At 42.8% G+C, this 14,232-nt stretch overlaps 1 protein-coding gene and 1 non-coding gene across 5 annotated transcripts; both read right to left on the reverse strand.

The window, feature by feature from the left end:
* Positions 1-157: 157 nt before the first annotated feature.
* On the reverse strand, positions 158-10,687 carry RBMX (RNA binding motif protein X-linked). 4 transcript variants are annotated; one of them, XM_027899806.1, is made up of 9 exons: positions 10,590-10,687; positions 9,192-9,318; positions 8,894-9,000; positions 3,353-3,524; positions 2,168-2,284; positions 1,698-1,812; positions 1,450-1,575; positions 1,270-1,358; positions 158-767 (listed from the first exon to the last, which is right to left on the reverse strand). In XM_027899806.1, exons 2-9 carry the CDS (start codon positions 9,298-9,300, stop codon positions 460-462), a joined length of 1,143 nt encoding a protein of 380 aa, XP_027755607.1. In that variant the 5' UTR covers positions 9,301-9,318; positions 10,590-10,687; the 3' UTR covers positions 158-459. The 4 variants fall into 4 exon arrangements, with proteins under 4 accessions (XP_027755607.1, XP_027755592.1, XP_027755598.1 ...); XM_027899791.1 differs by having other exon boundaries at positions 1,698-1,833; XM_027899797.1 differs by having other exon boundaries at positions 1,270-1,373; positions 10,590-10,686.
* On the reverse strand, positions 9,071-9,144 carry LOC114065854. Its single transcript, XR_003573061.1, has one exon. It is a non-coding gene; the product is annotated as a small nucleolar RNA SNORD61 (small nucleolar RNA).
* Positions 10,688-14,232: the final 3,545 nt, after the last annotated feature.

The raw sequence follows: 14,232 nt of genomic DNA on the forward strand, positions 1-14,232 counted from the left end.
GAGCTTTGTGTGGAATGATCCCCACCACCCTCCAAATCACAAGCACTACTTCCAGAATGAGATGCTGAACATGTAGAACAATCCATCTCCATGTTAGATGGTTGGATGTTGTGTGGAAGATCTTAAGAACTGCTTTTTCCATTCATGACGAAAATCAGATGGGAAGTGTGGCATTTCAGGGAAACTTTACTTTGAAAATTACAACACTAGTACACAGCTCAAGTTTATACATTTAACATCTGCTTTCTGAAAGAAATGTTAACAATTCTGAAATGAAATTAAACATTGTTTGAACTTTTCCTCACAAAAGCATAAAGTCATGGAGGGGAAAACTTAACAGGCAACAATAAAAAAAGGTTAAAAACAACTTTTCTTTTTAGTAGTCCTCTGGTAGTAAAGATAGAACAACTTCCACGTTTGAGAAGTAATCTGTCTTGGTCCAAAAGTTTAAGAGTGTTTTTAGTATCTGCTTCTGCCTCCACCTCTATCGGATCTGCTTCCACCACGGCCACCACCTCTGGGTGCTCCGCGGCTTGAACTACTGTAAGAATCCCGAGGAGGTGGGTAGCCCCTTTCCATGGATGGGGGAAGACCCCTGTCTTGTCTTCCGACACGATCACGGCCACTTGAGTAGACATCACTTCTGCTGCTTGAGTAACTTTCTCGGCTTCCATATCCATCTCGTGTGCTGCCGTAATCATCATACCGACTGCTTCCACCATATGATGGCGGGGGCCCTCGTGCAGGTGGAGCACTACGTGAGTTACCTGCAGGGTCAATGGTCAGGTAATACGGCAACACCATGAGTTATATAGAACAATTTCAATCTGAATTTACAGAACTTCTGTATTTAAATGTTTACTGCTACTCTTTTGTATGTATTGAGATGTTCTTAATAGAATCTGCCACATTAATGGTACTTAAAGTGGGGACTGCGTATCAGACAGTGAGTGGATTTAAAGACTCTGAAGGAATGAAGACGGTGTTTGTTTATTCAGGCAGGCTCTTTACTGGGATTTCCAGAACAGCTTGTTATTTTAGAGAAGAAACTCAGCCATATTTTCCAGAGACAGTTGTAATTCTGAACTGTAGACTTTGCTTCTTTAGTTTATAGCTTATTTAACAAGATGATCAAATGATAACCAACAACTGCACTTTCACTGTAGAGGGGAAAAAAGTGTGCCACTTCCCCCTAAAGCAAGCAACCCAGTAAAAATCAGATTTTATGATACCTGTACAATTTACATGATCCTCAAAACAGATTCTTACCATAACTCTCATATGAATCTCTGTAGGAGCCTCCACTTGGATGATCTGAGTAGTCTCTGTCACGTCCACCACCGTATCCATCACGATCGCTATAGGAGGAAAGACTACTAAGAGTTAGTACAAATCAGTACCGTAACAGCAAGAATGAAGTGACAGGGAGAAAAATCCAACAGTAGGTACCTATATCCCCTGGAGGGGTATTCGTCACGTGAACTGGAATGACCATAGTCACGATAGGCGTAGTCTCGTGGAGGTGGTGCATAGTCCCGCGTATCCCTGGAACTGGGGTAATCTCTGCTTGAATAACTACGAACAACAGAACTGACACATTAGCCATGTCACACCGAAAAAGGCCAGGAATCAACATTCTTCTCGGGATAAAAGAATCCACCCCACCACCCCATCAAAAATAGTAAAAAAGACTTTACCCGTCTTTAGTGCTATAGCCATCATCTCTCGGAGACATGTAGACATCTCTCCGTGACGGCATTGGTTCCCTGCGTGGAGGACCACCATAACCATCCCTTCCACGTGACACAGGAGCTGAAGAGAAGCAGTCCAGATCTTTAAACTTAATTAGCATTTAGTCGTAGAGGAGACCCGAGGCAAAGTATTAATAGACTGTTTAGAGTAATTTAAAAGTATCTCTGTAGCCCAGATGACAGCACTTTACATTTCTGCTTGTACAGTTTGAAAGCAGCACTAAAAGGAGCATACTCAAATCACACCAAGTGGATCCTGACAGCTACAAAATTTTATTGGTGTGAAAGGAATTAAAAATTAGAAAAATATACCAATCTCACTGTAGATTGAAATACAAATCAGTGATTTGAATCAGCTCCTGAAGGAAAACTGGTGCTACAGATGACCAAGCAACTAATTAAGTCAAAGTCCTTACCTCTTCCTCCCATGCTGCTGCTACGCACTGGTCCCGAAGGTGCCGATCTTTTAGGTGGAGGGCCTCCGCTTCGGGGAGGTGGACCTCTCTTCATGGGAAGTGGCCCTCGGGAAGACCCTAGTGGAATAAGCCATGAACCAACTTGTTATTTCTGTGATATTCACCAGCATGACCCTAAAGCCTGAACTACAGTAACCTAAGTGCCATTATTACTACTATGTGATCAACAGTAAACAGCTAAAATTAGATCTCAAAGCCTTGTCTTCTAGCAGACTACTAAATGCTACTGGCAGAATTGAGAGCCAAACTTTCCGCAGCCTAAATTCCTGTCAAGAACTGTCTTCTAGAACTTATCCAAAAGTCACAGGGTGTGACAGAAGGGGAAAAAGACAGCTGATATCTGTAATCAGTCACAGCTTAAATGCTCAACAAGTTATTGTTCTCAGAAGACAAGAGCCACCTGGGAAGATGTACTAGGTAAGAGCCTACAGAGAAGGAACGGAGTCTGTAGAACCTACTACACAGACTCTGCAAGAGAGAAGTTTCACTATTTCCAGGGGTTTTTTCTGCATTACAGCTTTAACTCTTATACGTCAGGTGCTACTTGCTTGTTCTTAGAGAGTTTTGTTTTGATACTGAAAAGTCTGAATCAATAGCTGTATCTTAAGGAATATCCAGTATCAAGTAATGTACTACTGTTCCACTTCAGAAAGCTTTAACTCAACACACTATTTGGTAACAACAAACAAGGCTTAGCTGCCCTAACTCCCAATATGATCTAGAATGATCAGCCCTAGAATTTTTAAAGTTCAGTCCTCTTGCTAGTAAGAACGAAAGGCAGTTCCCTTTCCCTGGTGGAAGAGAATCACTTTTTCAACTTGAATACCAGAAAGCTTCCTTTCTCACGTGCAAGGCAGGAGTTTTGTTTTTCTTTCATAGGCAAAAGTCAAGTGGAGTGTTAGTTGTAGAAAGGAATCTTCATATTTGAAAGCCTTTTCTTAAGGTGTACTTGCCTAATCAAAATTTTGACTAAACTGCCGAGATCGTATTTCATCATTTTAATAAAGAACAAGGAGTGCACTATTTGGCTGTTTGATTTTTTTTTTCCAGTAGGATTATTGTCATCTTCCAATGGGATTGTCTTGTATGTTGTCCAAGTATATAATGAGAGAGGTCAATACATACCCAAGTGACTCCCTCTTGAAGGTGGTCCTCTCGCGCCACTTCCGCCTCTTGCACCTCTAAGGCCCCTGGGAGGACCTCTGCTTCGGGGAGGGGGTGGCGGCCCACGCCTACCACCACTCTCAAAGGATGGCTTGGTTGCTTGTTCCACTTTAATTGCTTTCCCATCTAATGACTAAAGAAGAAGCTGCTTTACTTACTGCTCAGTCAGGTTTGTACTTCTTAAATCAAGCCCCTCTTGCTTCACTATTACAGGGCTTCCATTTTATAAGTTAGAGCAACTCTAGAACTGATTTCAGTCTTCAGTATTAGTACTCAGCAGCATGTTGGGCCTAATTTCAATTTCTACAGTACTTCATTCTTGTTGTATTGACGAAAAAAAATACAGAGCAGCATCAGAAAGGACTTTCAGTGAAAACACAAGTGTCCAATGATTACGGCAGCCCCACGTCATTTATTCTCTAAATGAAACATGATATATGATCTACAATTTACTTTCAATTGCCACGTACTTTTGTACCAAACTAGGACTGCATCAGTAGTTACAGGATTAAGCTGAAGATAATTTAGCTTCAGTTGGGATTTCTGGCAATGGGGAGGCCGTTTAGTACATTTTCTTGATGTCCTGATAACACGGTGATCACTGACGCATTTAGAAGTAATTTCAGCATCTACATAGCAGACTGAGTATGACAATTCACCCTTTTTTTCTAGTGTTTCAAGTTGGGTTTTCAAACAAGGTGACTGCCACAATTTACTCTATTACTTGCTTTTCCACAGTGGAGGTGCTTTGTGGTTGGAGTATTTTTGTTTGTGGGTTGCTGTGTGGTTGGAGGGCTTTTTAGTAGGACAAAAATGGGAGCTTTTTCTAGAATACAGATCTTCAATAACAGGACCTCTGCAGCCTACCATTATTCCTCAAACACGAGCAGGTGGTAACACATATTGAGTAACTCAACCTAATTAGTCAAATTTCTGTATAATCTTTCAGGCACCATGTTTGGCAATTATTGCAGAAGCAAGATCATAAGCTCTGCTGAAATTAGGTTACTGCACACCTATCCTGGCAAACATGGTTTATTTGCCCTTTTGAGCAGTTAAATAGTTAATTCTGCCTTAAAAACTAATTAATTATCAGGCAGGAAGTTTTATTTATTGCACTCCTTTGCTGCCGTAAGTGAACACAAACACTAATGCTAATAGTGTTTTACTGAAGTAAAAAATCTTTTTTTATTCTCCACTAAAATTTAGCCCTCTCTGAAACCATCCACTTGAGTAGCTTATGTATTTTGCCACCACATGTAGTCACAGCTACTGTTTGAAAAACTTGTGAATACATACATAGGTCTAACTTGATCCATTTGAGGGGGAAAAAAAAGAATGAATACTAGCAAATTCATATTGGTCTAGTCTTTGACTTAATGAAAAGATTTTACTTATGGAAGGTTCCTCAGAAAGCCTTTTGGCATGACAAACTGAAACATTCCAGCAGCATTAGTACCTCTAATCCCTAGAACTTCTCAGTTTGTATCATATTGTTTTGCCATCATAATTCATACTGACAGACGTCTCATCGTTCATCATGAGACAGGAACAGTGGGCTTGAAGCCTTAAGCTTTGTCATCATGTCCACTGCTGCCCTCAATGTCATGGCATATTCTTGACAGCTTGTGCAAAGGTTAAAAAGCAAACACCATCCCCTTCTGCTAGCATGGGTTCTGAAAACCTGCATGCTAGGTTCAAGTTCTTTTTTTTTTTTTTTTTTTTATGTAGGAGGTACAGTTTTCCTTATTTCTCCTCCTATTTCCTTCTGCCTTGCACTTATGCATCTGACTTAGGCAAAAAATAGGTTTCTTTGCAGACTGCTTTACATAAGCAGTCTTTAAAAGGCATGCCTTAGGTCTAGTAGGTCCAAAAATAATTTTTTTGTTAACCAGATGTTGTCAAAGTTCATCCTTTTAAAGCAGAGGGGACAATATTTTACAGGCTCTTAGCTCAAAGGTGAAAGGTCTTATCTCACAAAACAGATAAAACATACAGTCCATCCCAAAATAACGGATTTTTTTCAATGAGCTAAAGCAACAGCTGTCAACATGAACAGTCATTAATTGCTGTTTATAACCTTGATTCAGAGTGTACAGTAGCATTTTCAGTTTGATATGAGCACCAGAAAGTGAAGTCACCTTGGTGCTAAAAAGCATAAAAAATAATTTAAGATACAAATCATTTAAGGACAATAATAGATTGGCAATCAAAGTCTCCTATACGTGGCATGAACAATCTGTAGCTCTTCGTAAGGTGAGCCAGGGAACCTTAACCAAACACAATTAGAGAATTGTCCTGCAAACTGTTCCAACAGAAATGATGAATAAAATTTGTAAAATTTTGGGAGTGGGGCAGAAATCAAAGTATTTCCAGCAATTTGCATGAAACTGCACCTAACACCATACAGGGCTTTCCTCTCCAACGGATCATTTCATTGTTGATGCTGCAGTGACTCCATCATTTCTGCATGTTCCTTGATGGCAGAGAGTGGGTTCCTTTCACCACATATATTCAAGAACTGAAGATCGTCTCTCAAGCTTCTACACAGTATATCACTTCTTCTCCAGAGGAAAAGGAAATTGTCCAATTAGAGGAAGACAACCTTCTGTAGTGCTGAGTACAGTTTACACTGTTTGGACTGCAGCATTTGCTTCCATCCTCTTAACACAGACCAGCTGGCTTGGCAGGTCTGCACTGGAATTAAATGTTTGGCTTGTCCTGGAGCTTTGCTCTAAGGTCATATCCTCTCTTTAGTTATCCATTTCATCCTAAGGATTTAAAATCAGAAGACTCTGAGGAACAGCCTACTGCATCCAGTGATTTGGGAGTATCCAGCACACTTGTGTCCAGGTAAGCACATGCATTTCGTGACATCAGGATGCACACTTGACTGCCAAGAATTAAGCTTCTTCTTAAAAAAGGCAGATAATCTGCTGTGACAAAGTACTTGTAGATTTCTTCTGTGTTGCTCAGACATGCTAAGATTGATCCAATTCTGCAGAACAAAGTAGCTGAAGTGAAAAATCTCCATTACACCTCCAAAATAATTCTGCTGATCTCTTTCTGCAGGACTGAAATGAATCCTCAACAAGCAAGCTCTGACTAGCCTATGCTTGTCCCAATTTAGAATGAAACACAATTAATCTCCTTCCTTCCCCCCACCCAGATTAGGTGCAAAATGCTGGATATACAATTTTCACGAACACTTGCAAAGTAAAAAAAAAAAAAATCAAATGCCAATTCACTCCTGCAGAATCTATTGGAGTCAGTCTCTTCTATTGGCTACAACTCTGAATTCGTTTGGGATGACAGACTGAGCATGCAGAACTCCTTCCCCTGGCTGGACAGGTCCTCTAATTCCTTACAGACTGCTTGAACTGCAGTCTGCACTGTGCTTCTGCTGCTGCTTCTTAAGTGCCTGAAATCCTCAAGACTGCTCCAATCCATCCTTTCCAAATGGAGAGAACTTCATATTTTGATGTATGGCAGTGACCTCTTCATACAGCAGGTCTCAAACATCAGTCCTCCTCAAACCTTGAATGCAGAGTCTTTTTAGACTACAAGCAGTACCCGTTGTCCAGAAAGCTTTCTGAAGATGGGTGTGAGAAACCACCTCATGAATATCTTTCATGTCCGTGGCCAAAGCAAGCTGGACCAATGGACATTCTAGGCCAAATGCCAACTGAGAATGTTTTTCTCATACACTATTTGCTATTTGTAATTTCATGCAGATGAAGATACTTCTAAATTTATAGTGTTGAAAACAAAACCATGAGAAGAGTGATCCACAAGGCAGTCCTTTGTAGCATTTCTTGACAGTGATGCAGATGGTGCATTCCAGAACAAGCAGACATTACCTCAGCCACAAACATTGTCTCATTTAGCTACTTTGCTAAGCATAACTTTCCCGAAAGTTTCCAACGTGACCAAACACATGGCCCAACATTCAAGATGTAGAACAGTTGGTGATTATTTTCAAAGGGATTTTCATTTGCGAGTTGCACTCCACAAACACTTAGGATTAGTGACTCAATTCCTTTCAGTCTGAAAATTACCTATTGGTGCTTAAAGTTACCTTATGTGAGGGCTCAGGGTAATGACTATTTCAGAGGAAATTAGGTGTCTGAACACAGCAGTAAACAAGTCTTCAGAACTGCAGCAAACTATATAGTGGAGAAATAAATTCAATAAAAGGAGCACCTTTACAGATATTTAGAAAGGACATTATCTGAATTTGTCACTCTCTGCCTTGACAAAAACTAGTAACTTGTTTAAAAAAGAAGCAAGTCTTCAAAGAAAATAACACTACCATGAAGTTGTCCTAAAGCACCCAGAAACAACAGCACATGGAGCACAAAGCCTGCTGTAACACAAATCAAAGTTTTACTATTTGTGTTCACCATGAACACTACAAACTCATTTTCTTATTCTAAAAGTTGCTTTACTTTCTGACTTCAGTAACTGACATCTTTTACTTCAATGTCTTATGCTAACCAGACAAACAGATGATATCCAAATCCCAAGAGTTATTTAACCACAATCAGTCGAGGTTGCTTCACCTTACATGAATGTCATCTCAAGAGACACTGCTTAGAAGGCCAATGCAGTCGGACCTCAACACAACCATTCAGATTATGCATGGAGGACCAGAGTCTGAAATTCAAATGAACTAAGATGCCTTTTACTGCCTGAAGAGACAGCACCTCTATGAAGATCAGCAGCTGATGACCTTCAGCTGCCAACTTAGAACAACCTTTTCAAGCACAAGCCACTAGAGACACAGATCATAGCAGCCTATAATTCTTTGACAAACTATCCTGGTATTGATCACAGAACTTTTGCTCCAAATTCCTATATTTTTAAAAACATTACACGTACATTTCATTTTTACTTCCTTTTGAAGTCATACCATTGCATTTTAGGGTGTAAACAAACAAGTTGCCAGCTAACTGCAAAGCTATTTCACTTTAACTGGAAAGATGCCCCTCACGTGTGCCAAGCAGACTGATGATGCAACTCACAAATGCAGTGGGTTATCCACAGAGTACCAGAGAGCTCATCAATGCTCCAGCACAGCAGGGAAGTCACATTCATCCCATGCTAGGGGAACCATTAACTGTTTTCAGGTAAGTCACTTCCATGAAGTGTATTTTACACAGTACTGCATTTAAGTATGATTTAAAAAAACCCCAAACATTAGAAACATACAAAAATGGAGAGCTGACTACTAAAAAACCCTCCATCACCGACTAAAAACAATAAAAAGAGTGCAACTGACAGCTAGACTTCACTTTCTACTGTCAAATCCATGACCAGGAGAAAGCAATTCCAGCATCATGGAGACTGAAAAATTTGCCAAATGTTATGTTTCGACTCGTCTCCAAGATCTTCTAATCCGCTGTTTTTCCAACTTTTATTACAAGTTAATTTACCCCAGAGGTTAATCCTGCTGGTCAGTGGCAACAGCAACATGTAACTGTGAAAGGGCTTAATTCCTACCTTTCCATTCATATCTCTGGCAGCATCTTTTGCATCTGCTGGACTCTCAAATGTGACGAATGCAAATCCTCTGGACTTGTTGGTTTCCCGATCTTTCATCAGAAGAACTGCAGAAACAAAACCACGTTACCCTTTCCTGTAATTAGGCAGGAACACTTCACCTTTATTTAACCTTTTAAGCTCAGAACTTCTTAGAGGACATGTAAGCGCCATCATTTCAGATGATCAACGCCAAAAAAAGTCATCACAGCTGTGTTATTTTAATTTTTATTATCTTGATAAAAAAATTTCTCTTTACCTTCCACAATGCGTCCATATTTGCCAAATACAGCCTCGAGGGCTTTCTCATTAGTCTCTGTGTTCAGGCCCCCAATGAACAGCTTCCCAGGACGATCTGCTTCAACCATTTTGACGCCGTAAGTGACCTATTAAAAGAGTAATGCTGTTATTAACAAAATATCGGACTGCAACAGAAATTCCCATGCCACTTCATTGAATATAAGCGACTTTCTTCCTCAAAAGTATAAGCAAATTTTCCTGAATAAACGTTATTTAAGATACTGCATATAAAGTACATGAAAAAAATTTATTTTTTTTAGTAATTGAAGCAACTGAAAGTAGTATTGCCTACAGTTACTTCTTCACATTATATGGTGTATTTCAAAAATATTCACTTAGCTTTGAAAAGTGGAACAAAGCACTATTAAGATCAAGCAATACTAGTGAACATGAAAACTCTTTCAGATGTGCTGTTCTTTTTACCCTTGACGGCAATCCCACCACTCCTTCCCTTTAAAACCCCCCGTGGATTTTTCAAAAAATTTACTTAATCTGTCGAAGTAATATTTAATTAGTAATTTTTAAAGGCATCTTAGGTCCGTATTTCCAAATGAAGCCCATTCATTGTATTATTTCATGTACTTCGAGCCAAAGTCCTGGCCTACACAACGTGCGAGCCTGAACAGACACCAGACCACCACTGCAGTTCTAGACAGCAATGCCACGGCTAAACCAACGCGGGGGCGGCAGGGCTTAAAAAAAAAAAAAAAAAAAAAAGCCGAAGACAAAGCCCAAGCTCTCAGAGCCTGGCAGGGCGCCCGGCGCCTGTGGACCAGCGCTGCCCGCTTGTCTCCAGGCTGATAGAGGGAAGCGCCCGCCACAGGCACAAGGGGAGCGGGGACATAGCGCTGCCGGGCGCGGGCGGCCGGCGGGGCCGGGCCGCACGGGGTCCATGTGGGGCCGCGCTCCGGGACACTGGCCCGGGGTCCGCCGGACCCTCCTCGGGCTCGGGCACCGCCACAAAATGGCGGCCACCGCTGGCAGCGGCTCCTCTCCCTCCCCGCGCCCGGCGGCCGCCTCGGCGCTCACCCCCGGCGCGGCTCGGCCTCGGCCCGAGCCACCGGCCCCGCGCTCCCGCCGCCCCCCGCTCGCCCTCCCCGGGGATGCGGAGGGACCCCCCACACCTAAAATGGCGGCCGCCGCGCCTCACGCCGCCGGGACCCCCCTCTCCCGCCGCAGCCGCGCGGACCCTGCCGCCCCACGCGGGGCCGCGGGAGCAGAAAAACGGGCCCGCCCGCGCCTCCACCCCGCAGCGACGGGCGTGCCACACGGCTCCCTTCGCGCGGATCACGCCTTTCCCCGCGGGTCCCCGCACCCCTCCGCGGTGCCGCCCGCAGGGCCCCCGGCCCGCACCCACCTCCGCCCGCGCCGAGCCGCAACTGCGCAATGGGGACGAACAAAGGCGCTGCGGCCCTTTATAGCGCTGACGTCACCCGCCCGCCCGAGCCCCGGATGCGGCGGCGCCGGGCCCGGCAGGGGGCGCGCGCGGGCCGGGAAGGCAGGAGAGGCGACACTGAGGGGGACACCTCATCGATGCGTATGAACATCTCCGAAAGGGGGGTCCTGACTCCTTTTAGTGGTGCCCAGGGGCAGGATGGGGAGTCATAAACTGTAACACAAGAAGTTTCACCTCAACATGAGGAAGAACTTCCCACTGAGGGTGGCAGAGCTGCCCAGGGAGGGCATGGAGTGTCCCCCTCTGGAGATGCTCCAAACCCACCTGGATGTGTTCCTGTGTCACCTGCTCCAGGTGACCCTGCCTTGACAGGATCTCCAGAGGTCCCTTCCAACCCTAATGATTCTGTGAAGGAGCAGATGTGTCACTGCTTTGGAAGCAAAATCACTCGCAGTACTGTCAGAAGTATCTGTGCAGGAGCTTTACCCAGTTTGGCTGAAACAGACTGAAAAGCATTTTTAATTAGTTCAATCAATACGTGTCCATGCCAGTACCCCTTCCTTGGAAACCTACAGGAAACCAAATCAAGCATGGTTTAAAATGTGTTGTTGATGGCACAAAGTTTTGCACTGGTTTAACTAAATCCAGTTTTAAATTATTTATACCTGAAGTTCAGGAGAATTTCTTTGGATGGCTAAACCTGATAGCAGAAAACTTGGGGGAAATGTCTGCATGCAAAACTTGGCTAAATTTTCATAATACAAACTTGTAGATTACCTACACATATTAATAGTCATCAAGGCCTGTTTTCTTGGTCACCCAGTCTAATCACCCTCCAGTCTTCTGAGTTCTCCAGACCTTTATTTCTGGGATGTGCCACAGGGCCTGTGGATCCCACAGACACTGCCCAGTGCTGTTACAGTCACAGAGCTGCATAATTGCTCCATTCTGATAAGAGAACATCAGACTATATTCTTATCTTCAGTTTTTCAGTCTCCCCTGTCAGCTACTGATACTCAGCAGCTCTTTGTGTTAGGGAAAGCAGGAAGCAACATCTCGCTTATAGATGTGTTGAGAACACAAAGGAAGGGAGCTCTCAAACACCGCTCTAGACTCCAGTACATTCTTGAAGATGAATCACCTTTCCAATGTGGATGTTCAGAATTTCTGGATGCTGTTACTGTGCGTGGCAAAAGGGAAAGACAACCTTCGGAACGAAAGGGGCGGGCACTGCCCGTGATATCAATGCAGTTGCCTAAGAATGGCACTGCCAGATTCTCATCCAATTATCATACGAAAAAAACCTTCAAATTGTAGTTTCAATACAAAAGAATTTAAACTTCAGAGCCTCCCTGGGATGCATAGTGAAAACTAAAGTGAATTGCTAGTCCTGTAAGAAGCATGCTAAAAAAGGTCTCTATGTATATATGGTCTCTGTGTGCTTCTGTGACCCACAGCGTATCTGCTGACTGCCTCACAAGTAACTGGAAAGATAAGCATGTGCAAACTAAAGTCTTTTTTTCTTTCTATGATTAAAAGAGTAAAATATTTGGTAACTCCAGGCTTCATTTTATTGACATTCTGTTAACATGTACTGTACATGTAGCTTGGTGGGATCAGTGTGAACATGATTATGTTTGAAACAGAATTTGAACATTACTGCTGTAATTGTATCAGGGCCTAATTCTTCTGTCCTTTGTCCTAAGAGATACCTGCATTAGGATTTTCATCAAAACCTAGTTGCACCCTCAGTACAAACTGAATGTTACTGTCTCTCCTTGCATAGAGCATGTGTAGTCTCGCAGTCTCACTCCAAATTCAGTGAGACAGATCTTTTCCTAGAGGATTAGAGGATATATAACTGTTTAATTCTTACAACTCTTCCCCTTCCTCCTCTTTTTTTTCCCATAAATTTGATTTTTTTGTAGAAAAACTACAGAAATCATCAGAGAACTGTAGTATGAAAGGAAACTAATCCCTCTTCAATAAGAAGTTCAAGGCTGAAGAGCCATGACAGTTTCTTTTCCAAGTGATTTCTCAATTTTGAATTTACTAATACAAAATTAAGGTATTAATATGAGGTCCTAATACTGGCCCCTACGGAATGGGAAATGGACTTGGATGGGGCAACTGGGGAGACAGAGACCAGGAAAATTCCACCAACCTTGACACAGAGGACAGCTGCTCTCTAACTAGCACAGACATACCTCCTCATGCATCATCACAGCTCAGAAGGTTTTCCTTATATTTTTCCAAGCAGAAGAAATGCAATTAAGTATGTTACTTATGTAACCCTAAAAATGAGCCCTCTAGATGGGAGGGGTGGGTGACAAGCCATGAGGGTAGCATTTTCTGGATTTTCATGGTAGCTTTTGACTAAATTGTCACTCTCTCAAATGAATCCTAGGATGTTTAACAATGTGTTTGATTTTAAACTACAAACTTTCTCGTGCAGAGGACAATATTTTGGATCTCCCTTGTACCATGCTGCGTATTTTCATCCAACATTGGCCTTTTACCAAGTTCACCGTACTTGTGGTTTAAAATGGATAAAGGGTTTAGGAGAGCTGGGGGATGGGGACTAATGAATACAAAAATTATCTGATCACACAAGACTCAGTCAGAATGAATAAAAAAGAAATGTAATTCCCTTGAGATATATAGTCAAAAACTAATAACTGAAAAGATCAGTTTAATACTTTCGTGACAAGGAGCAATTTTGCAGGCACTGTCAGTTGATATTTATAGAAATTCAGCAAAACTGGAGAACTGAGAAAACTCAGACTAGAGTGGATGAGAGCAGCACAAAATAATTGTTTCTGGCACTGACTTTCTCAGCCATTTCTAAACTGGAACTGTCCACAGTAAGGGCACCTCACTATTGATTGATACATGGGTTAAAATTGTTGGACATGGAGGTTTTGCAGGCTAATACAAATATAATGTCACAGGTTGAAAACTAGAGTGGCAACAGTTCACCTAAATGGGAAGTATAGAGAGGAAGATGGAGGTGTTTGCTACCCAGTATCGACAGCAATGCCTTTACCACAATGTCTCAGACAGCAGTATCTGTCTTGCCATGGTAGCATGGAGCTGGGCTTGCAGCCACTGCTTGCACTTACTCTGCTTCTCAGACAGGTTTCGCAGCTGCCCCAGAGTGCTGCTCCTGCCAATGCCACCTGAACAGGTGAGCCTGGAGCTTCGCATCACATTTGTGGCACTGCTCTAGCTGCGCTGCATGAAGGAGCCATGGGGCACCGTCCCACTGTGGCTGCAAACATCACAAGCTGCAGCAAAAAATCATCAAATATAGTTCCTCAAGGTTGCTACGCAAAATCTTGGATTTCCACCCCTAATTTCTGAGCTGGTAAAATCAAATTTAAGTCCTTCTAACTCATTCTCTACAATTCCGTGAAAGGAGGTTGTAGCCAGGGGTTGGGCTCTTCTCCCCAGGAAACAAGTGACAGGATGAGAGGACACAGTCCCAAGCTGCAACAGAGGATGTTCAGGTTGGACATTAGGAAGAATTTCTTCACAGAAAAGGGTGATTTGACATTGAAATGGGCTGCCCAGGAAGGGGGGGAGTCACCGTCCCTGGAGGTGT

Source organism: Empidonax traillii, unplaced genomic scaffold (genome assembly GCF_003031625.1).
Source record: "Empidonax traillii isolate 1590-97213 ecotype Southwest subspecies unplaced genomic scaffold, ASM303162v1 scaffold20:size5563877, whole genome shotgun sequence".
In the NCBI taxonomy this organism is placed as follows: domain Eukaryota; kingdom Metazoa; phylum Chordata; class Aves; order Passeriformes; family Tyrannidae; genus Empidonax; species Empidonax traillii.